The 24,237-nt window shown below is 38.8% G+C and overlaps 2 protein-coding genes and 2 non-coding genes across 7 annotated transcripts in view; all 4 read left to right on the forward strand.

The window, feature by feature from the left end:
- Positions 1 to 180: 180 nt before the first annotated feature.
- On the forward strand, positions 181 to 19,538 carry nt5c3a (5'-nucleotidase, cytosolic IIIA). 3 transcript variants are annotated; one of them, XM_084727526.1, is made up of 9 exons: positions 181 to 251; positions 577 to 767; positions 14,833 to 14,931; positions 15,204 to 15,273; positions 15,462 to 15,594; positions 15,832 to 15,921; positions 16,439 to 16,601; positions 16,719 to 16,919; positions 17,855 to 19,538. In XM_084727526.1, the coding sequence occupies exons 2-9, from the start codon at positions 630 to 632 to the stop codon at positions 17,954 to 17,956; spliced, it is 996 nt and encodes a 331-aa protein (XP_084583652.1). In that variant the 5' UTR covers positions 181 to 251; positions 577 to 629; the 3' UTR covers positions 17,957 to 19,538. The 3 variants fall into 3 exon arrangements, with proteins under 3 accessions (XP_084583652.1, XP_084583653.1, XP_084583654.1); XM_084727527.1 differs by having other exon boundaries at positions 184 to 251; positions 580 to 767; XM_084727528.1 differs by lacking the exons at positions 181 to 251; positions 577 to 767 and adding an exon at positions 12,770 to 12,886.
- A 995-nt stretch (positions 19,539 to 20,533) lies between these two features.
- Positions 20,534 to 20,605, forward strand: trnap-agg (transfer RNA proline (anticodon AGG)). The gene has a single exon. It is a non-coding gene; the product is annotated as a tRNA-Pro (tRNA).
- Positions 20,606 to 21,142: 537 nt separating this feature from the next.
- Positions 21,143 to 21,214, forward strand: trnap-agg (transfer RNA proline (anticodon AGG)). The gene has a single exon. It is a non-coding gene; the product is annotated as a tRNA-Pro (tRNA).
- A 1,265-nt stretch (positions 21,215 to 22,479) lies between these two features.
- bbs9 (Bardet-Biedl syndrome 9) overlaps positions 22,480 to 24,237 on the forward strand; it is a 210,753-nt gene continuing 208,995 nt past the window's right edge. For both annotated transcript variants that reach the window (XM_084727530.1, XM_084727531.1), the window contains exon 1: positions 22,480 to 22,604. The gene's annotated coding sequence lies outside the window, so the exon portion shown is untranslated. The remainder of the gene's footprint in view (positions 22,605 to 24,237) is intronic.

Consider the following 24,237-nt stretch of genomic DNA (forward strand, 5'->3'; position numbering starts at 1 on the left):
GTGCATTAGTTCCTGTAGCAGAATTGGTAATGTTGAACATACAGACTTACGTATATTACACACATCCATTCAGATAATAACATTTTTTGGTGTTTCCTGTGTGGACGGAAGTCTTTTATTTTGAAGTTTCCAAAGATAAGAGGGGGAAACGACGAACTGAACGGGAAGTTTCTGACGTCGAAAGGGCCCCCTTTTAATTTTATTTTTTTAAACTTTGGATACACTAATAGAGCTCATACGCGGATAACAAGGTGAGTTTAGTTTAAATATACGTTCAGAAAGACCCGGACATTAATGTTAGCCTACCTGACAAGTTTGCTAGCTCACGTGTTGTTGCTAAATAACGTACAAATAAAGCTCCAGTTTATCTGCCGTTTGCTTAACTTAATGGTTTTAAGAAACTATGGTTAAAATCTAAATGTAAACTGTCCTTTTTAGTCATTTTTACGCTGAAAGTATAATTTCTTCATCATATTCTGGCGTTATTTTCATCCTTGCTGGCCGCCAAAAATGAAACTTCTACAGAGTGAGTGGTTAAGATAGTATAGAGGATCTTTGGCTGCGTGTTTGCACCAGCAGGACGGGACTCTCCGGGCGGCGGTTGATCGGTGGAGGAGCAGCGGGCCGTCATGGACAGGACGGCCGTGGTGAAGGTCGGTGCCGCGGCCAGCGCAAGCGTCTGCGCCCTGTTCGGCGGCGTAGTTCTGGCCCAGTACATTGTCGCCAAGAAGAAGCGAGCGGGCAAGAAAACCAGGATCATAGAGATGGTGAGTAGTAAAAACAGACACTCTAGCTGCGTCAAGATCAGCACCATAGGCAGATAAGAAATAGGAAGTGGGGGGACTGCACCTTCAAAATAAAAGCACTCACCCTTTGACAGTCGAATGAGCAGTAAGTAGAAAAATCACCATCTATGGCTGAGAACAACTTAATTAGTAGAATAGAATAGATTAGTTCTTTAGTGGCCTCCGGGCTGAAAATATGTCTTTGCCTCACCAAACACATTATAGCAGGTGAATTATATATTAGTAGTGATGTATTCAGGGGCATTTGGCAAACTTGGACTACATTTCATGTAGGGGTAGACTGATGTGTTTTTTTGGGGGCCGATATGATTATTTGTAATAAAGGAGACAGATGAACAATATTAAAATTGATATATGATATATCTATAGTAAAAATGAATATCTTATTGTCAAAATTTAGACTAATACACACGTTATCACAAAACTTAACTGATATTCCTTTTAATATTTGCATGTGAGTGAGATATTGATTAAATGTTCACACTGAAAATGTCCATACTTTATGGCACAATAAAATGTTGATAGAATGATGACTTTAAGCTGACATTGTTTCTGATTGACCCATGGAAACACGTCAAGAAATGAAAGCAACGCATACAAACTCCTAAATCAACCCCCAACATTTTAACGTTGTATTAAGTGTCAACCTAAACAATTACTGGATCAAGTATTGAGCATTTTTATGATTATATGATTTTTTTTTATGTGATTACAGATAAGATAGATTTTATTTCAAGATGTGCTAGTTTGGCTTTGATGCAGCTGCCTTCTTCTGACTGTTTATTATTCTCCCCAGGGGATAGTGCATACTAATAAACATTACTGTAAATATACCAGAAGCAACCAAAAGGCTAGTTTTCATCCGTAGTCCCTGGTTGTCTGTAGTCACCATTCTGTGGTATTAAATGAACAAATTAGTATAGGTTAATTAATCAGGAACAAACACATATTTAAAAAATGTACTTAGAGAGATCAAGTAAGGCATTAAATGCATTATTATTGTTGTGTTTTAATATACATAACACCCATAAGCCATTGCGACACATGTGTGCCTTTATTCTGAAAAATCATGTCCAGGAATGCGACACGATGTCCTTGGTATCTTGACAGCAGTGGAGCTGCTCCATGCTCTGCGCAGCCGCGACTGTTTCCTAAAACAGCAGCTGTGTGTTTTTAGAGGTCATCAGCTCGCTCCTGTCCAACAGAACGAGCAGCAGCTTCTCTGTCTGAGACCTGAAAGCTTTGGCTGCTGAGCGTCTGTGTCGGTGATGCTCTCTGCAGCTCTGTCACTGACATGGAAACAGCTTCGTGTTGTTGTCTGTGGCTGAACAAGCAGCATGCAGATTATGCAATCTGCAGCAGCACATACAATGCACTCAGTCCAGCTTTCTAACCTGTCCGACAGGAATCAGGTTTGGGCACAAGAATAGACATTTCTCACAAACTGCAGACAAGAAAAACAGGGAACATTTGTTAAGATTTCTGTCATTCATGTACAGTACTGTTTAAAAGAAAGGAGGCAAAAAACCTACCACAAGTCTCGTTGTAGTTGAGTGTATGGCACCTGTCATTTTTGTTTTTAGAGTGGTTTAGTTCTGTTTTTTTTTTTTTTATTATAGTAACATTTCTGTTAGAGCTGCAACAATCAGTAGATTATTTAATGATTATTCAATTAATTGTCAACTATTTTGATAATGTATTGATCTGGTTTAGCGGTCTTTGTTAAGAAAAAAATGTCCAAATTCTCTGATTCCAGCTTCTTAAATGTTGAATCTTTTCAGGTTTCTTTACTCCTGTCTGACAGTAAACTGAATATCTTTGAACTGTCGACAGAACAAGACTCCGATCAATATTTTAAACCATTTTCTAACATTTATAAGAAAACTCCTCAAATCTGTGCACACACGACAGATTACATTTGCATTTTTCTTAAGACTTTTGTGAACTTTTTTGGTTACAATTATACTTTTTGAATAATTTATAAAGACTCCAGAAAGGCAGTTGTTTTAGTACCTTATATTTACCCATTTGCTTATATTTTCTCTCATGATATAGTTTCTAATATGTGTGTTTTTTTTAACCTGGGCTTACAGCAGGTGTTTAGACTCTTGCGGGTGTTAGAAGGCGTTCCTATACATTGTGTCCCAACCAAATCTATATGATTCATGTCTGAGTTATTTGGCTCCACCTATACAGGTACAGATTTGTATGTCTACCCACACAGAAACTCAAACACACACAACCTCATTTATCTCCGAAGAACCTCCTCAAAGTCAACTGTGACTTTTCACATTTCATCATTTTCAGTAGAAACAGTTGATCACGTTGAGACAAACTTCATTGTCGTTGCTTGGCAGGTAACATCCTCTTATTGTGTCACTTTAAACAAACTTTTATTGCAGATGTCTTAGTTGCAACAGTCTGAAAACTTGTCGATTTGACAGTCAGGTGTATGTAGTTGTCAGTGACTCACTTCCCCAATAATCTCTTATTGAAATAAGTAAAATAAAACCTTATTTCTTCTTTCAGCTTTCCAGTCCATTATTACAAGTTTAACGTTATCGTGACCTGTTACCGTGGTTCTTACATCTGGTTGTTTGCATTATTGTTGATTCAGGAACTGAGACCTTTAACCACCAGTTTGTGAAATAAAAGTTGTGAAAGTAACCTGCCGAGAATGAGAGGCCAAACCCTCTGATCTTTGAATGGGAGGGTCAGAGATGAGACGTGAAACTGCACCTTGTGATGCACATGGTAGCTGATTTCTAATAGTGTCTGCCTCAGTATTTGTTCTAACGGTGAGCAGCCCAGTTCCATCAGCTGACGTCCACATTTACAACAGAGTGAGCAGGAGACGATCAAAGGAAGCTCCTCAGATGTCTGCTTCTTGTTCTTTCCCTGCTGATGTGGTTTAGTTTAATTAACAGAGCAGAAAAGTCAGAGGGAGGCTGGTTTCAGCCAACCAGAGCTTCCTGTTCCGCCAATTTAGATGCAATTTTATTGAGCATATTTAGTCTATTTTCAGTTAATGCTGCCAAGAAGAGGGCCTTTGTGTTAAACTATGAAATAGAACAATACTGTAGCCAGGTTTCGATTCAAATGTGTCACAAATTTTAACTGAATTTTGAGCTAATTGGCAATTATTAGGAGTTGATTCTTCGAGGATGTTGCACCAATTCTCTGGTCAAAAAAAACATTATACCATTGCAAAAGGAGAGGATGCAACAAGATGATGTTCATTTAAAGAGAAAAGAAAATGCAATGGAAGTCTGACATTTCTGGTAGTTTCATGTATTAATGTGAGGAGGGTTATGTCAGATCTGTGTGGAGTAGATGTATCGAGCCAAGAGTGGAAACACCTGATCAGTCATTTGAGTTAATTGTTTGCTATGTCACAATTAATTTGGAAAGTGTTTCCATCTCCGGATAAGAGCACTAACTTTATTATCCTTGGTAAAAGAAAAAAACACCTTAAGTAAGTGTAAAAACTTTTTTTGTACAGTGAAGAAGTAAATTTTTTCTTCTAATTTTGCTGTTTCCAGCAACCTTTCCTCATGCGATACCTCAAACTGTGCTTAAAAATACGTCCATGGAAACAGACATTCAGGGAAAAGACTTTCAGCCACTGATGCAGCAACAGTGCCCCTTCAAAATAGTTTCGGGTGAAACATGTTTGGGGGGGAACTTTTTCATGTGGAGAGGCAAGCCCAGACATTAAAATGTCTAAATTCCCACAAAGGATAAGTTAACAGCTGCTAGCTCAATTACATTTGTACCAATAGCGGCCAGGTTAGAGTAACACGCCTTATAACTAAAATGAAACAGCCACCAAGCTGCATGGCCATCAGGCTTCCTTTTGTTTACTCTGCTTTTCTGCAAACCCACTTGTCTGGTTAAAGAACGAAACTGGATAATTAGGTCTGAGATGTAGTAGCCGCTGCGGCTTCAGGACAGGAACAGTTGGCTAGATTCCTGTCACAACCTTCAGCATAGAAACTTGTGACCATCTGCTTTTGATGAAGGCCGACGCAACAGAAGCACAAACATCCGTTGTAAACCCCAAGGAGTCCAGAACCACATGATCTCGTTTTCTGTCCTGTGTTGAATTTTAATATGGACATTCCTCTGCTGAGTGTGAGTGTTGTGGCTTCAACTTAAAACCCATCTGAGTCATTTCAGAAATACTTGGGCATCGCAGAAAAACAGAGCACATTCTTTTCTTCATTCCCAAAACCCACAGTGTTTTCTGTGTACAGCAGGCCTGTTTGTTTCCAGCTTGACTTTGTTCACTAGTTGCTGTTAGTTGTTACATGTTTGTCTGTTTCCTCACTTTCAACTGCAGCAACCTACTGATGAAACAATAAAAATATGCAGTACTAAGGAGTTACACCTTGATGACAGATGACACAAAGGATTATTTAACCCTAAAATCATCATAGCAAGAAAATGAAATAATTGCTGGTGAGAAACAGAAGACAAAAATCATGCGTGGTTTTTATTTCATAGTATAAAACTATGATATCAAAAGTCAGCCTAGTTAGGTTTTTGAAAATGCAGAAACTTAAAATTGTGTCCATGGTATTGATAATAAATTAAATCTGATTTAGTGAACATTTCACAGCTCTGACTGAACCAAATCTGAAATCATCACTACGACAACAAAAGAGGAAAGGCTGATATGTTGGATATTGTTTGGTTTATTAATTTATTTATTTTTTGACAGGGACAGTGCATATTACTAACATTTCTGAAAATGTGCTAGAGGTAGCCAGAGAGCCTGATATATATATAAATGTATATTTTTTAATCTGCAGTCCTCAGGCAGGTAATAATCGAAAGCATGGACATAAACAGAGTAAAAGCATTGAAAATAAAATCAACGATAACAGCAGTGAAAAATATGCAGATACAAACAAAGTGTCCCCTGCAGAGAAGAGAGAGACGGACGGTTCTCATGACACAGATTCAACAACAGCAATCGACAAATATGGTGATTTTGCATAATAATGACAGACGAGACAACAAACATGAGAGCACCTCACAGGTCTAATGTCACAAGTTTGATTTCTAATAAATCAGGATCTAATGTGGCAGAAAGTTCTTCCAATATTTGGAGGCTCTAACAAATAAAAGTAATCTGGCCCAAACTATTTAATCTCTCCTCTGGTTGTTGCTCTTGTAGTTTGGTTGTTTTTTAATATGATGTAAAGGCTGCAGCTAACAATTATTTTCATTATTTATTAATGTATTTATTATTTTCTCAATTGATTGATTAGTGGTTTGATCCATTAAAAAGTCAGAAAATGGTGAAAAATGTTGATCATTGTTTTTCAAAGTCCAGAATTACGTCCTCAAATATCTTGTTTTGTCTAAAACACAAATATATTTGGTTTACTGCCATTATTAAAATAGTTGGCGATTAGTTTGATAGTCGATTAATTGTCGCAGCTCTGGATGCAAGTGACGTTATTAGACAAATATCAAAAGAATAAAAACAGTACACGTCCTGTAAATCTCCTTAAGTCCAAATTTATCCTTTATCGTTCCATTCATTTGGCAGATGCTTTTGTCCAGATCAGCTTTTCCTTTCTTGTGCGTACATCAGGAGCAGTTTGAGGTTCAGTGTCTTGCTCACGTAGACACGATTCCACTGATGTTATGATTAATGACAGACTCCAGCAATTATGCTTATATGCTTATATTTTGGACAAGATTTAGTTTTGTCCTCTGCATCTATCTGTGTAGTACAGGAGGTCAATATTTGTACCTAATGTGCTCAAAAGCTGCTTGGTGTCTTGCTTCAAACTTGTGTCTTGTTGGGGATTGAAAAATGAGTTGTCGCGAGTAAACAGATTTCAACCGTTTGTTTTTTACCAAATGCTGAAAATGGTTCTCATTGTGATTCCTGGTGTTGTTGAAGTCTGAGTGTAGATAGATGTTCAGCTTCGAGTACTTACTGTTGAACACAGTCGTGCTCTGAATGTCCTCTGTAACTATGATTAGACGGCCTGTAGATAGACAAAACTCAATGTTCGTCATGTCCAACATGTATATTAGTCATAAACTGAATCCTTTACTGTGTCAGGGTCATATTAGTCAAAGTAGCTCCGCGCTGTCTGTCTGGCACAAGCTGACACTGTAGATTATTTTTCTGCACCATTTAGGAGACTAGGGATGATTTTTGTCAATAGTCTTATTGATACTTCTGGCTATAATTTAGTGCAAAAAATAAAGCCATGACAAGACAAGATGTGAAAAGATTCAACTGTTATTTTATTACTTTTTTGCATAAAGTTAAATTGTTTCCTGAGTCATTATTTAGCTGCATTTTCTTTCAGTTTAGTAAAGTGACACCACACTTTTGAACATTTTGCTCTGTCAGCTGTTTATGGAAAATTACATGAATAGAGACAGCAGTATCGGTGTCAGGGAGCTTATTGATATTTCTGTACTGACCAGTCAGGAACCTTTAATGGCAAGGCACCAAATTAGCACCAGCTGCCAGCCAAAAGTTGGTATATTTTACAAATGGCTGGTAGATTTGCGTCACCAGCCCCCATAAACCCAAGTCAGTACTGGTTCTCAGTACCATCCCCGGAGGAGACGTTGACTTCACTGTCTTGTTACTGTCCAGTAATGATCAACTGAATTTTTCTCTGAGTAGTTCTGTTCCTTATTGCCATTGACTGATTAACTGATTTGTTATTCAGTGTTGAAGTGGTTAAAAATAACCACCGAGTCCATCACATTCATCATGTGTCCAAGGCCCATAATGAAGCTGTTAATGAGGTTCAGTTCAGAATGAATGAACATCCGCTGAGCTCAGACAGACAGACCCTGATCCGTCTCACCTCATTATCAATTTAGATGACAGTTTAAACCTCAGTCAGTATTTTTACTTTATAAAAATTATTTAAACAAGTAGAAATCTCTAAAGTAAATAAAACATGGTGTTGTGTGAACCTAAATTGACTGGTCTGAAGTCCAGACCTGTGACTCATAACACGTATGACTCAGTCCCACCAAGTGTCCCAGTAAACCCTGACAGTGAACTATCATAGACGATGCCAGGACCCTGGAACTATTTTTAATGTTGTGTTTTTCCTGAGAGATCGAGCTGAAAAATCTGCTGTGAGAAACATGTTTTAGCTGCGTTATGAGAAGAAGAAACTTGCCAGAGTGTGTTTCATCCTGTTGACCTCTGGAGGGCAGAACAGAGCTACACTTGAACTGCAAGTCAGGGGTTTCTGTTGGAAAACGAGGGATTTTGTATGTCTCTGAATTCCAGAAATCAGCACTCTTCGATGTATATTTGTGCAAAGGGACAAACACAATAAGGCTAAAGCAATACAACTATATTTTTTAGATTGCTTTGTATTGCTGTGAACTATTTGAAATTAGGAGCAGAATTTAAAACCCTTTGCAAGTCATAGAAAGAATCAAATAGTTTTGTAGATGATATCTGATGATACAACAGATCAAATGAGGAATGAAGGAGTGGTCCATGCAGACAACAAATAAGTTTTATTCTGTCTTTATTGAAAAAAGTGCCACTTGATCATGTGATATTACAACAAAAACAGAAATCTTTAGGGGTCATCGTGAAATAACACAAGAGGAACGGCCTCCTTCTCAATAGAACAATTCATGCAACAAGCCAACAGTACACAGGGTAAATGTAATATGGTAAAAAATAAAGAGAAATGGAAGACAAAAGTAATATAATTTAAAATATATAATTTAAATGTAGGCAATAAAATGGAATTTCTTTTGAATATTCTTGTAAAATATTTGCATTTTGTACTGTTGAATAATAATTTGAATATACTCAAAGTACTTAAATTAAATTTAATCCTGAACATTTCAAATGATGGAAGAGTCCTTGAGAACCTGGTCTTATGGATGTTTCCATAATTAATGTAAAATTTCTGTAAAATTAATAAGTTGAAAAAATACAGAATTTGTAGTAGTTGCAGTGTTACATCGTTGGCTTCCAGCCGTATTGAATGATTGGTTTGCATCTTCAGTTTTTTTTACAGTTGAGGTGTACTGACATTCAGAAAATATTGTTTATTCTTCAATCGAACAGCTGTTTTTATTATCCACAAATCTTGAGCTGAATTTGACAAAGAAATTGTAGTTTCCTTGATTTCTAGTGTATCTCTAGGACAGTGTACATTCGGTTCTATAATATGATCAGAAGGATGTCTGCACACATTTTGGGGTTCATATCATGTGTTTCCAAAAGGGTTTTTGAACTAAAGCTTTCTCCTTGAATTACCAAACCACTGTAGAATGAGCCTCAGTGTTTGAACCTCCTGGATCTTGAGAGGTGGTCATTAGCAAAGTGACGAAAATGAACCAGAGGGCAAAGTTTCCTGGTGAGGAAGAACCCGAACTCCACCAGAGGTCCAGTGGCCATTGCTGCTTTATCAGTAGAAACAGATGGCTGTCACCATGACAACCAGAGCAGTTCTCAGCGATAGTGGGGCCACAGGAAACTGACGAAGGGCCTTAATGTCACAGTCAGTAAGACAGTTTGTTATGTGCTGCAGTGGCAGAGGGGACAGACAAGGAATATGCAGTACTATTAGTGTGACCGTGAATCTCATTAAAACAACAGTTCTGGGATCAGTATCTCTCAGGTTGAGCTGTCACCTGTTGAGGGGTGTGTGTGTGTGTGTGTGGGGGGGGGGGGGGGGTTCACTCAGCAGGTCCCTGCACTTTGTCCTTGATGACCTCTGACCCCAACAGACCAAGGCTGGGTCCTAGCTTTGCGTAATCTTTGCTCAGACCCGTGTAGATTGGGGGGGGTTCTGAGGAATGCTGGAAGGGATTTCAAAATAATGCTGGGAGAAGGCTGAACAGGCAGTTTGACAGCTGATAACAGTCATTTTCTGTGCGTGTGTGTTTTGCAGCAACATGCAAAGTAGTATTCAAATAAGAACTGAAGTAAAGCTTTCAAAAATTTCTTAGCTTCTGTCAGCTCAGTAAAACGCTGCTACTATTATCATGACAGCACTCTCCGTGCAGGCAATAATTAGATCACTAAATAAAACACTAATGTGACATGTGACAACATTAAGGTGAAGCCATTACATGGATTGGTTGTGCGTTTACATTCATGTGACAGACTACGGCGTGCTAGACTTTTTCCGTCACTCACATGCTGAGGTGAAAGGTGAAGTGTGTCACCACTGTGAATTAGACAAGATTAGATTTGGCCTTTTGGTTTTGTTTGCAGAAGAAACATTGCAAAAAGTAAATACTACATGAAGTACTTCTTGACAAGCTGCTGATAGATAGAAGTCAGGGTTCAAAATTAAAGCACAAATGTTTCTCTGGGCTGATTTTGATATTGATATATTGCAGGTTCTAAGTGATCAGCGTCACTAAAATTGGCACTCAGGCGACACAGAACAACCAGAGTCATGTGCTTTCAGATGCAGGATTTCCCAAACTGTTTTTTCAGCAGTCTTTTGTCTTTCTGTCTCCAGCCTTTTCTCAAAAGTTTATCTCCTTCTTTGACAAACAGCCATCCCTTCAATATCCTCCATTGTTCCTGTGTTTCCTCTATAATTGAATAGGTCTTGTGGGCCACCAGGATAGTTGGAACCCAAATCAGGCCAAAGAAAGTCATCTTCTTTTAAATTCCAATAATAACACAAAATTTCCATTAATAAAAAAAAATGTCTGTTTGGGTTGCGCCAATTTTACGCGGCATTGCTTTGACGATCGGCAAAGAATCCTGCCTACATTGAAGGGGTCCAGTCTGCACTGGAAAACAAAATCGAGAAAGTTACCTGAGCTCGCGTCAAGAAGAGCTGAATGGTACCGTGCAGTGGACACGGCTTAAAATACAGTGGAGTTTTTATAGCCACAGCCCTCTGGTGGCAGTACAGTACATCAAACTCTGATATTGATTAAATCCTGATTGATTACTGCTCAGAGTTAGATTTTTCCAAACTGAAGTGCTTGGAGATCTTTGTTTTGTGGATTGCATTTAGTGTTAAAGTATGCAGATGTATGATGTGCGAACTGGGCCAAAGCCAAGGGAAATGATTGTGGGAGTCGTGTCTCTGTGAGCCTGCTGCACAGCAGGGACATTTACTGTTATTGTGGTGAGATGTAATCAGAGAGCATCGACCTAGTTTTTTTGGGAGTTGTGGCATGCGAGGCAGTCCTGGTCAGCAGAGGAGAGGACGAGGTTGTCTCATGTTCCAGTCTCCGTTATCTTAACATCAACAACTCCTACAGCTGAGAGGACAACAGGGACCTAAGTCTAGTTCAGCAAAAATAGAGCCTGGGATGAAGTGTCAATCTTGCACAAATATCTTTTTATTTTTTTTTATTTTTTTGTCATCTCAATCACTGATTGGTGGTACACATCGTCTCAGCCTGCATCCAGTTTATGAAAGATGTGAACAGACTAAGACTTAAAGAGAGCGCTCATAGCATCTGAAGTGACATAATTTACTGGTGACTAACAGATTGCTCATTCATCTGTGAGCCAGATGATATGACGTAAACTCTAAATGATTGTAACAATAACATTGATAATGAATGTCCTAAATCCTTTTGTTGAAAGAACATCAGAACATAACATTTTCTACCTTTTGTTTGGTCACTTCTATCATGTTTGTCCTGATATATCACAGCAAGACGAACTCTTTGATTTGAGTAGATCTAGATAAAAATATGTTTTTGCTTCCACTGTTGGGAACATGTTGTTAACACTCTGGCCTCACATTGAATGAGGTCTTTCTCTTTCTATTTACTCACAAGGCAAACTGATAAATTATTTTCTGCAAAAGCAGTGATGTGATCATAATGTGAAGTCCATGGGTTTTTGCAGGTTTTGCCTGCTTTTTTAATCTGCAATTTTCAGTTAAGCCCTGAACTGTTAAGTGTCCTGTTAGCTTTGAGCTTTTGTTCACACAGTCATGACATCATGCACATTTCTAAATCATCATTACCAATACCTAAAATGGATTTAACGGATTCGCTCAGCAAGCGTCAGAGGAATATGGGTTAACTGATACAAGAAGGGTTATGAGTTGACATCTGTCCCTCAAGGCAGCAGAAGCTTTAACACTAGAACCTGCTCAACCTGAATACTGGTGTGTGTGTGTGTGTGTGTGTGTGTGTGTGTGTGTGTGTGTGTGTGTGTGTGTGTGTGTGTGTGTGTATGTAAACGTAAATAATGTAAAAAAGATGGACATGTTCAGACTTGAGCAGAAATGTAAAAGTGCTGCAGTTAGTGCTGCCTGTTTCTACATGTTTGTGCATCTGTGTGTTCAGCAGAAAGGAACATGTGTAGATTACCTGTTTGTTTGCATGAATGTGAGGCATGTCCATTAGCTGCTGTGTGTGTGTGTGTGTGTGTGTGTGTGTGTGTGTGTGTGTGTGTGGTGTGTGACTGACCATTGTAAGGCCAAACAGCCTGCCTCACGCTCACACTGAACCTTGACCCTCGTGACCTTTCATGCACTGTCGGGCTATGTACTGAGTGTGTGTGTGTGTGTGTGTGTGTGTGTGTGTGTGTGTGTGTGTGTGTGTGTGTTTGCGGGGTGGGGGTGGGGTGGGTGTGCGTTGTGTGATAAAATGTGTGTGCTCAGCAGTGGCAGAGCTGAAGTGAGTCCACCCTCTGATTGATTTTAAAGGCTCCTTTTTCAAGAGGTCAAAGGTCACATTACTGGAACAAGGCTAGATTCCAGATGTCACTTTTCCTCCACTGGCCCCATTCAGCACCTATTTATACTAAATTCTGTACGTGTGTGTGTGTGTGTGTGTGTGTGTGTGTGTGTGTGTGTGTGTGTGTGTGTGTGTGTGTGTGTGTTTGTGTGTGTGTTTGTGTGTGTTTGAGTGTGTTGCCGTGGGTCAGCTGAAATTGTCACTGTGTATGTCTGTTTGTGTATATATGTGCGTTTGAGCCTCCCTGACAGAGGGAGGGGTTATGTTGTCTGATCTATTTTGGGCGACACCCCCTCCCTCCCTGCCTGCTGCTGTAGATATATAAGCCCTCTGCAGCCACACAATCTTTTCCTCACTCTTGTTTTAGCTGAGACAACAGACCCGAGGTAAGCTGTGTGTATGTGTATACATGAGTGTGTTTGTGTATAACTGGGTGTACTCCAGCCTGTAGCCATTTTTACTTCATAGCGACCATAAAAAAAAAACATTTTGAGCTAAAAATTCTTGGTATGAACGGTAACAAAATCCTCCTGAATTTCCTCTCCTGTTGTTTAGATGCTTTGACCTTTGACCTCGGTGTTTGATGCCTGTAATGTTAATCCAGAAATTTAGGCTTTTCCCAGACTGTAGTGTTGTAACCTGCTCTCGCTTAAGAAGATCATGTGCAAAATAGAGAAAAAATAAGGCACAGGAATGTGATGCAGCACATCTGTCAGTATCACATGTAGCATGTTGACAGGATGGTTATATTTATTTGTCGATGGCATAGCAGTATTTCATGTTTTCAGAATATCCAGTACGCGCAACAGAAGAGAAGGTCTCAGTTTCACTGCCGTCAGGGGAACACGCCCTCTAAACCTCTGCTGCCTTTTCATACTTGTTCCTAAACTACAGGCTGAGTGGGACGTCACTATGGCAACCTATTCAAAACCTGAAATGTGAGGCTGTCAGTCAAAGAATTAGACTTTTTTCTTTGTTTGACACACAGTCTTTACTAAGCAGATATGAAGCATAGGAAGTTGTTGTGGGTCCTTGCGTGCTCAGATAAGTGAAACCTGATGCTGATTATATAAGACTGGTGGTGCTGGATGGGGGGGGGGGTTTGTTTTGGAGGTGGTGTGTTTGCTGTGTGTGTGTATCTGTGTGTATTAGTTATTCGTATGTTTGCTTTTCATCAGCACAGTGTATATCTATATGCACAGTGCATTTATTGCCTGTCTTATAACCCTAATTGTCAATGTTGTTACATCAGAAAGCTTTTAAATGTTGATATATTCATATACACACATTTACATATATATATATATATATATATATCCTGCTGTTTGTGGCACTTAACAGTGTGTTCTCAAACACCTAGGGATGAGCTGGCAGATCACAAACGCCTCGTCTCACCCTCCCCTTCCAAACATGCAGGAGAAACTACAGTGGCTGCGAAACTTTAGAAAAATGTAAAAGACCCTCTTTAGAGCCAGTGTTGAGTTTGTGCATTCTGGGCTACTGTAGAGAAATGAAAACGTCCATATGAATATATTCCATTATTGCCATATTGTGTCTATAAATCCCCGTAAACCTTACACCCTGGACCTTGAACATACAGTAGCAACCTCCTATTAGATAGCAATAATGAAAAATAAACAGAAAAAACATGTCAGGCTCACCATCATCCCGAATTATGGACGCAAACTTTGTTAAAACTTTTGTTCATTGCTGCAAAATTTCTTATAGAAGTTGGTGGGTAATGCGAAGAACTCTCAGAACAGACGTGTCCACTTTGCTTTGGTCAGGCAGAGCTCAAGTGGTGAGATGAAGTTACAAGAAGGGCCGAGGTTCACCTCCTCTCTGCAGGGTATTACTGTGGCTGTTTGCGTGTTCATTCATCTTGTTATACAACACCGACAGATTCCAAACATCAGCTGTTTCATGACCTCGAACCCCCTCCAGCAGAGTGTGTATGTCTGGAACAGTGTGTTCAAATACACTGAAGGCCGCGTCAAAGAGAAATGGCTTTAATTCAAGTTAGACATGTAGTCTTCCTACCCTTCAACACTTACTGTAGATACTTTAACCTCAGTCCTCCTCCTCTTCTTTCCCATCCTCCTCTTCATAACAGAGCTCTCTAACCATAGATAACCTGCAGGTCAAAGTGTTGTAGAACCAGAGTCTTTCAGGAATCTCTTAAAGCTGAAACATCTGCTCAGGGGGTGAAACAGTCTGATGTAATATCTGTAACGCTGTGTTTTGCAGTTTCCCTGTTGGCCAAGTTTACATCAGAGGAATGTTTAAACATCAGTTTATAATAACCTCTCTCCTTCTCTTTCTCTCCCTCCAGATGCCTCAGTTTGAGAAGACGACGGTCCACATGAGGGACCCTGAGAGGGTGGAGCAGATCATCTGTGGCCTCATCAAAGGAGGAGCTTCCAAACTACAGGTAGAACATCAAGTCTTGACGACACCCTATCAGTCAGTGTTTTGGTGAAGCAGTGCCCCCTGCTGGTATTGACTCTCACATGCTGGAAAAGCTGAAAAACCTATTTGGATGGTTGATTTTAAACATTCATAGCCGGTTCAGTACTTCACAGGCCACAGAACCTCAAGTTTACTTTTGATTTTCTCTTTCTGAGGTCCTCCTAAGATTCTGATGCGTCTGATTCATGCATTTCTCTGGTTCTGGTAAACAAAGTGTTTTTGTCTTTGTCACAGATCATCACAGATTTCGACATGACGTTAAGCAAGTTCGCTGTCAACGGCAAACGCTGTCCAACGTGTCACAGTAAGCACAACAAGAAAACAACATTTCTTTTCATGTTTGTGTTTATTTTTCTAACCATGTCTTTTGAGAATGTTTTTCTTAATGTTTATTCTTTATTTGCCAATTTCAGTGTTTTTTTGTTTTGGTTTGGTTTTTTTTGCATGTTTGCATCATATATTATAACGCTGTCATTCGCCCTCTTTGTGCAGATATCATTGATAACTGCAAGCTGGTGACAGAGGAGTGCAGACAGAAGCTGCTGCAGCTGAAGAATAAATATTATCCCATTGAGATCGACCCTCATCTCACCATGGAGGAGAAATACCCGTTTATGGTGGAGTGGTAAGAGACATGCACAGAAACCTACACAAACACACACCAAGGCTTTCCCAGGACTAAAAGCATTCTTAGCACTGCGAAACAAAATTTATTCATGAAGTAAAAGTGAGGAATTATTGTTGCAACGGACATTTAATCCAGGGCTGGTATAAGTTCAGTAAGGATTGTATAACCCCAGCAGAATACAATCCCTAAACGCAGGGTACCTTCATAAAAATGTGTATGTTTATGTGTTTGCAGGTATTTTAAGTCTCACACACTACTCGTGGAGCAGCGGATAGAGAAAGACAAACTGCCAGAGGTGGTGAGAGAATCTGATGCTGCACTCAGGTACCTGTTCCCCCATGCGTGTGTGGCATTATGGGTGTTTTTAGCTGATGTGTTGCCCTTATTCAGAAAGGCCACAACTGAATGAGGTTGGGCCGCGTGTCTTTCCTCAATCATTATCAGCATTGTTTTTCACTTGACTGCATGTGCGACATTTGTTTGGAATAAAACACTGCGAGGTGCATTTCTCTCTGGTTGGCAGGTCTGTAATGTGATGATTCACGGATGTTAACTGGATCTAAATTATTAATGTGTCTGTTGCTGTTTAACAACCATATTTAATGGTTGTAAAAAAGGAATAAAACAGGCCTTTATTTCCACTTACTGTCCATTGAAATTGTATAGATCATGACTGATCATCACTGGAATGATAATTAAATGTTATTACTGTAAGCACCCACTCACTTTGATGGGGATTTGCTGCTTATTTCAATGTGGACATCCTGTTTGCTTTGTTTAAACAGAAGAATAACAGATGTTTCTCACCAGCTTGTCCCTCTCTCTGTCTGCTTGGTATCAGGGAAGGCTATGAGCAGTTCTTTGACCGCCTGCAGCAGCACAATGTGCCTGTCTTCATCTTCTCTGCTGGCCTGGGTGACGTCCTGGAAGAAATCATCCACCAAGCCGGAGTCTACCACCCCAACGTCAAGGTCGTCTCCAACTTCATGGACTTCGATGACAACGTGAGTCCTGCGTGCCTCTGTTCCTCTGCTTGTTTTACAGCTTGGCCTCACGACTTCAGAAACATATAATAACATTAAGGCTCACCGTGTTGGTTGGATCTGCTCCTCTGCTCACAGGGCGTCCTGAAGGGTTTCAAAGGCGAACTGATCCATGTGTACAACAAACACGATGGTGCCCTGCGGAACACGGAGTACTTCAAACAGCTGAAGGAGTTCTGCAACATCATCCTAATGGGCGACTCACTGGGGGACCTCAGCATGGCTGACGGAGTGCCCAACGTGGAGAACATCCTCAAGATCGGCTTCCTCAACGACAAGGTACAGCAAGGACACACGACCCTGGATCTTAAATATATGGAAAATATCCATTAATATTGAGTTAATCAAAGTCACAGTTGTAGAAATAGTGAACTATCTGAGGTCAGGGAGGGAGGTGATATTTGAGCTGCACTCAAAATATTGAATAGCAGTGTTTGAAGTCATTTGAGGCTGTTGAGACACCATGAATTTTCTGTTGAGCCTGGCTGCTGCTGACCAGCCTTTTTGCAATTTATACTACATTTTTGTACATTTTGATCACTGTGTATGTTATCTTTGTTTCACAGCCAAATTCTGCAACTCCCAGGAAGAGTTTGAGTCCTAACATGATTTTAAGAGGTTATTAGTAAACATAATGTAATGAAAATCTTCATTCTGACTGTACATAAGATGTGCAGATGCTAAGATGCATCGTGATGCAGACGTGGCAGATTCTGCATTGATACGGTGACATAACATCATCAGGATGCCGTTTGCAGGCTACACAAAAGTACAGCTGACTGTTGATTTTCTGGCCTCGGTTGGACAATAAAGTTGTAAAGTTACGTTTGTAAGTTACAGGTTCCTTAGCTAAAGACGTGAGGTGAATTGCACAGGCACTGGTAGGTCACAAAGACACTGTTGTTCAATCTCTTTATATTATAGACTGTTGTAGTGTGATTTTTCAAGGCACTTACTAATTTAAAAGGGAGTTCAGATTTATTTGACCGTGTGAACTGATGAAAAAGTAGCCATGTGCAGTAACAGAGAAAATTGAGGGTGACATGCATTGATGGACTGAGATTTTTTGAGAGTTGTTGTACTTGTACCAGTAAGAAGCTGATTGAACTGCTTCCACTTGATCTCCATGGTGACGGCTGCTGTGGCCGCTTTGAGATTCATGAGATGAACTTTAAAGCCGCTCTTGACAGTTTTCCTCTGGTCCCGCTCTGCAGGTGGAGGAGCGACTGGACAAATATCTGGACTCTTATGACATCGTCCTGGTGAAGGACGAGACTCTGGAAGTGCCCAACGCCATCCTCCAGAAGGTTCTATAACTCCACCTCCCCTCTCCTCCCCTCCCCTCCCCCCAGTCCACTCCTCTCCTTCCCCTTCCAGCCTTGGGCCTGTCAGACCTCTAACACCAACCGAAACCTCTGTCGCTGGTCCAGAGTGGTCACCATCCTGGACACCTGCTGCCCTCCCCCACCTTGTAAAAACCTTTTTAAAAGACATTTTACATCTCCTGAATGAACTATTTTAAAACTCCACACAGCAGCATCAGCCTGTCTCTGGTGTGTTTTGTCCATTTGAATCGTTTCTGATGTTGTTTTATTATAAAAGAATAACCAAAAGTGAGATAAAAAGAACACCAGCTCTCACTCCATCTTTATAATTTGCACATTATTGTTACCATTGTTATTCGTAGCGTTATTTTTGATATGGTAATATTTGTTTACCATAAAGCAGGCGCCCACAGACGGACACCGTGTTTTCTCTGGAGCTATCCCAGCATGCTTCAGTTAGATGAATTATTTGAACTGGGTGTTAGACGTCCACCTGGTCAGACTAAACTGAGCCATCAGTGTCAGACATAAAACAAGCTATTTTAGAGCTTTTGCGGGTCATGAAAGTAATTTATCACATAAAGGACCCTCAGAAAATGTAATTCCTAGTAAAAATTAAAATACGTTGCTGGGTGACAGCAGCAGTAACCGACACAGAATTCGTTTAAAAAGTTTAAAAAGAAAAAGATTCAAAGTGTCAACATGAAACGCACTTTAAGTTCTGTGTACGGGTGAACCAGCCTGTACATGAAGAGGCGTGGCAGTAGTTTTGATTCGTGGATGTAGGAACACGTTCTCGCACAGAAAAGCCATGTTTACAGACGTGTTTTTTAAACCCTCGTGTGCTCGTTTCATCACATCAGCACAGAAGAAGAAGCAGCTCCTTTACGCTGGAAACATTCAGACTCAGTCAGGTGTTCTCCGTGCCAGTGTTTAAGTTTAAATAAAGTATTAAGTCATACTAAAGATGACTTCTAGTGGGAAATATAACAGCAAAATCTCCTCCAACCAAAGTAACAGAAGCAAAGTTACAATCTATCTAAAGAATACAGAGTTAAGTTGAAGGAAGCACACTGCTGCCTGTGGCTCAATAAAACCCAGCAAAAGACTGATTCAGTTTCATCACCTTTTCATTCTGTGTTTAAAAATTGAGCACTACCTCTAAAATCTTCATCTGTTTATTTTTTTTGGGAGGTACAAAGCTAAAATGTCACCGTCTCGTGTTGAATGTTCTCTTTGACCTTGTTTGTGTTTTAACTGTGCTGCTATCACCTGCATGTTGCCTTTTCTTATCGTTGAGTTTATGTCAAAGAAATGGGAGACGAAATATAGAGATATATATATATAAATATATCATTAAAACGGGGAATAATGTCATACTGTATTTGTGGGCGTTATATGGAAATGTATTTTGTTTCACTGACGTTGGAGAGATCTCTAAAAGCATTGACAGGTGTGTTGTATTTTTATAAACAGATGGCTTCCTCTTTTTGTTGATGGTGTGATTTGAAAATGCAATAAAATGCCATTTTGTGATCCATGACTGGGTTGCAGACTGGACAGATATCTGGAATAGATGGTATTTTGATGTTTTTTTAAAGGTGCAGTACGTAGAAATTTTACAAGATATTGTGAAAAGATTTTGTTATGTGGTTTATACTGAGAAACAATATTGATCCTGTTAATATTCAGGGTTGGTACAAAGTGTTGGAAGTTTTGAAAATGCTTAATTTTAACAAGGTTAAGAATGTGCTTGAATTCAAATATACTTCTTGAAAAATGCTTGATTTTCAATACAATCAAACACAATTTTTTTTTACATGAAACAATCTCGTCATCAGCATTTGTTTGCCTCCTGGTGCTGAAATTCGTTACATTAAGACATTAAATCAATCAACTGATCAAAACTTGGTGTGGGTACAAAGGAGTTCTACAGTACTTTTTTTTTTTCAACTCCATTTATAGTAATAATTAAAGTGAGATGATAGAGGCTGGAATTTTTTGGTTTTGGCACCTTGAAAGTGCTTGAGTCTTACTCTTAAAAAGCTGTACAAACCCTGAATATAAATGTTTTGTTTTTGTTTTTTTTGACAGTGCTGGCAAATTTGTAAATGACTGAGCAGGACTGATAAATATCAACATTAGACTTACAAGATATATGCATAAATATATGTATTTAATTCAATATGCTAACCAAAAACAGACCATCTGGTTAATCCAAATATTTTATTTAATTGCTTAATTGTGTGACCCCATACACATTGCTTTGATTCCAAAATCCTCCTTATTTTTGATGCCTCAAGGTTGGCATTTACCATTATTCACAGCAGTTGGTGAGATGATGTTGTGTGCCATCTTGCAGGGTTGGGACAACAGACTATATTAAACAGCATACAATGTTGAGACAGTTTGAGTTTCGGTACATGGTTTGACTGCAGTACCGGAAACGTCCTGCAGATGGCATTCAGTGAAAGATCATGTAAAGAAGTTTGGGAACAGTTATCCAGGAGTTTGGCCAACGTGGCATTTTGTAAATTCAGGAACTGCCCTTTAAGAGGAAGAAAATGTGGCTCGTTGGTCTAGGGGTATGATTCTCGCTTAGGGTGCGAGAGGTCCCGGGTTCAAATCCCGGACGAGCCCTCATTTTTTTTTCCAAAAATGATAGATCTCATCTGAGTTTTAAAGAAAAGAAACTTGTTTATACTAATTTATCATGAGTGTCTCTGGCTGATATGTAATATTTGGAGTCGAAACCTCCATCCTTTTAAAATGGGTGTTAAACACATTTTCTCTTAGATATTTCTGAAAAAAACTGACAGTTCCTCTGTCAGACAGCACCCATACCAAACTGGGATTTTCCTTTGTGCAAACATGTTTGTATAACATATTTTGTGATATATATTTTTCTCGTTAAATTTGAGTACAGTACTTTAGAGTAAATTCGCTTATCATCCGCCTGTGCTGAGAAAAAGATGATTTAGTTTAGTAGGAGACCACTGCGGCAGGGTAATAAGGAGATAGGAATAGAACCTGCTGCAATACATGAAGACGCCAGTAGATGGCGCTCAGCGGCCATAAATTGCAAAGACTTGCTTTGAAGATCAGAGGAATTCAGACAACGTGGCATGTACTGTACAGTTACCTCTGAAACCTATGGTTCCAATATCATGTGTATGTGGCTCGTTGGTCTAGGGGTATGATTCTCGCTTAGGGTGCGAGAGGTCCCGGGTTCAAATCCCGGACGAGCCCTTACTTTTTCAAGTCAAGATCAAAAGATATAATTAAATATCAAACCACCTAAAAGCAAGTATTCACCACTGTACCTTTACATGCATAACAAAATGCTAAATTCACAGAAAGTTGACATGTACTGTCCCTATAAGGACTACTTTTTTTTTTTTTTATTAGCAAGTTTTATATTTTATTTCACTTTAATATGTTACAATATTAGATTCATGACATGACACTACAGGCTTTATTAAGTATCATGGTTTTGATTAGATGATTTTGATTTGATTTGATGAGATGTTTCCATTTCATAGTACTTTATGTGACTACTCCAATACATCTCGGAGGCAACTATTATACTTTTACCCTGTTACATTTATTTCACAGCTTCAGTTACTTTGCAGGTTCAGATTATTAATATGAAATATGAATCAACTAATAAATTATGCTTTAGTAGTTCGTTTAGTAGTTAGTTAATAGTTAAAATTAGGTCCAATCTGTCCAACTTCAACGTTAAAGCATCAACAATTAAGTAGCCTAAAAGGTCTGAATACTTATTTCACCTCTGTTTATTTGCTTATCAGCACTTATACAAGTGAATAAAAGTGTAATTTTTACATATTAATTACTTTTTACATATGAATTAGCATCATATATTTGGATTGCAACAAATTAATATAGGATGTTTAATCAAAAATATTAACTTTTGTAGAATGTAGTCCTTAGTTCCCAGAGTGGGGTCAGATTACTTAATTAATAAAGTAATTAATCATTACATGACATTTTTTGTAGTTTGTAAAATGTTTAAAATATTTCGCTTTATAGTAACAAAAAAAAAAGGAATTCGCACAAATACTCTTTTTTCTCTTTAATGCAAATAAAATGCATTTTGCATGTTCAACTTTTACAGTTTGCCAAATCTAATTACTCCTACAAATCATAAATCATAATTTCACAAAACATTATCAAAACTGGCTACCCCAGGAGAACTTTGATATACTGTGGAGTATATTAAAAATATCATATTTGTAATATTAAAATGTAAACAAGTAATATTTGACAATATAACTATTACACATTTTTCCAAATATAATCCGGGCTGATTATTGTTACCTTTTATTTCTGTTTTGCATTTTCTGATTTTGTAATCTTGATTACATGTAACCCATTACTACCCAGCCCTATTAGTTAGTCACAGCAGCAGCTGGGAGATACTCTGTAGTGCAAAAACTCATTTTCCCATCGGCCCGTCTATTTCCGTTCCTGCGCACAACCGCCCGGCTTCACCGCTGAGCGTCAGTGCCATGACAACAGGACGATGGCAGCAAGCAAGAGGCTGAGAAATGTGATTGTTGTGTGAACGGGGAGAAACAAACCGTCGACTTTTACGGACTGGCTCGTGTGTGTGAAGGTAAGAAAAAACTCTAGGACAAACCTGAACATGTTTTGTCTTCAGGGCAGAGGCGCTGACAAAAAGCAGCGACACTATTCCTGACCTGCTAGCTCTACAGGTAACTTGGAGAGCTAGCTAATTAGCCGGCTAAGCTAAAGTTAATTCAGCCGGTTTGTCGTTTGCTGCAAGCTAAGTTACCATTGCGGGATGCCTTAATTTGTAACCGACTTAAAACGGCTCCTGAAGACGTTTATGATTAATTAACTTGACAGTTTTTTGTTGCTCAGTGATAGAGGACTCATTTACCACATCATGACTCCTCTTGGGTCTAAAACAGTAAACCCACAGGTGTCTGGTTGTGTGCTAGTAAAGCCCAAGAGTACACACAGTTAAATAGCTGACGACTACAACAACCAGTTAACCAGTTAATTTCCGTTTCTCTTCCTTGAGTGTTGAACTGAGTCTCCACTGCAGCTTTTGAGTGAATAAAAACCAGCTCATCACTATTAGCATTGTAGAGTATTATGCACATTTTTAAGACTACAGATGTAGGTAAAGGGTCAGTTTTCTCCCAGAATGATGATATTTTAGGATCCCAGCTGAAAATGGCAGCTCTAGTTTGACATGTCATTTCCATCCAATGATGGACATCAGTCAAACCAGTTGAAAGATTTAAAATGTGTCTCAGGTATTGTGATATATTGCAGAATGGTGTCTTGGTCATTATGATTATTTTTATTTTAATAATAATATTTATAATAGGAATATGCAATAAATGTGGAGGCTGATAAATTTATTATCTGGTAATGAGAAATCTATATAATTATTTATTATTCTAATAATGGAATTATAGTCAGTTAGGGATATAATCTTAGCTAATAATACCACGTTAATATAAGAAAATATCAAAAATATTAAAAAACAAAGCAAAATGACCACTTAAAAAATGTTCTTCATTAAATAATAAATATATGTGCACTACATTTTTGTTCATTTAAAATGCTTTTTTTCCTTTTGATTTAAATTGCTTCTGTTTTCCCTTTTTAATAAAATAAAATAAAAGTATCCAGCCATAACCTAAGCATGTGGGAAAAATGGCATGAATTGTCTTTAGCAATGAATGCTTGAATTATATATCTGTATATGCTGTTACACCTCTACAGCTGATAGATATCAACTGAGTTGACATGTTATGTCAATGCATTTACTTTGAATTCTTAGGAAAAATGCTTTGTAAAATCTTATTTGGGAAGATTCTGTATGTACTTTACTACTATTACTTTATTACTATTTGGTTTAGTCTGAGCTGTGAAATATTTAATTATCAGTCTTTGCTCACGACATCTGAGCCTTTCTTATCCTCAGGTGTGCATACAACTATGTGCTACTACAGATTATATGAACTTCTTTTTAAAATAAAAATTGTGAAATAATTTATTATGTTATCGGTGTTGGCCATTAGAAGTAAGTAATTATTGGTATCAGCTGACAGCAATCCATGTTGTGCATCCCTAATTTATAAGTTGTTTGTGATAGAAAGCAAATGGTGCACTTGTCAGCTATGCTTGATAATGTGACACTGCCTTCCATCACATAGGACTGAACATGTAACCTCTGGCTGACCCATGTTATTGTCAAGGCAGTGGTTGGA

Source organism: Lutjanus erythropterus, chromosome 9 (assembly GCF_056507025.1).
Source record: "Lutjanus erythropterus isolate fLutEry1 chromosome 9, fLutEry1.hap2, whole genome shotgun sequence".
Taxonomy (NCBI): Eukaryota; Metazoa; Chordata; class Actinopteri; order Lutjaniformes; family Lutjanidae; genus Lutjanus; species Lutjanus erythropterus.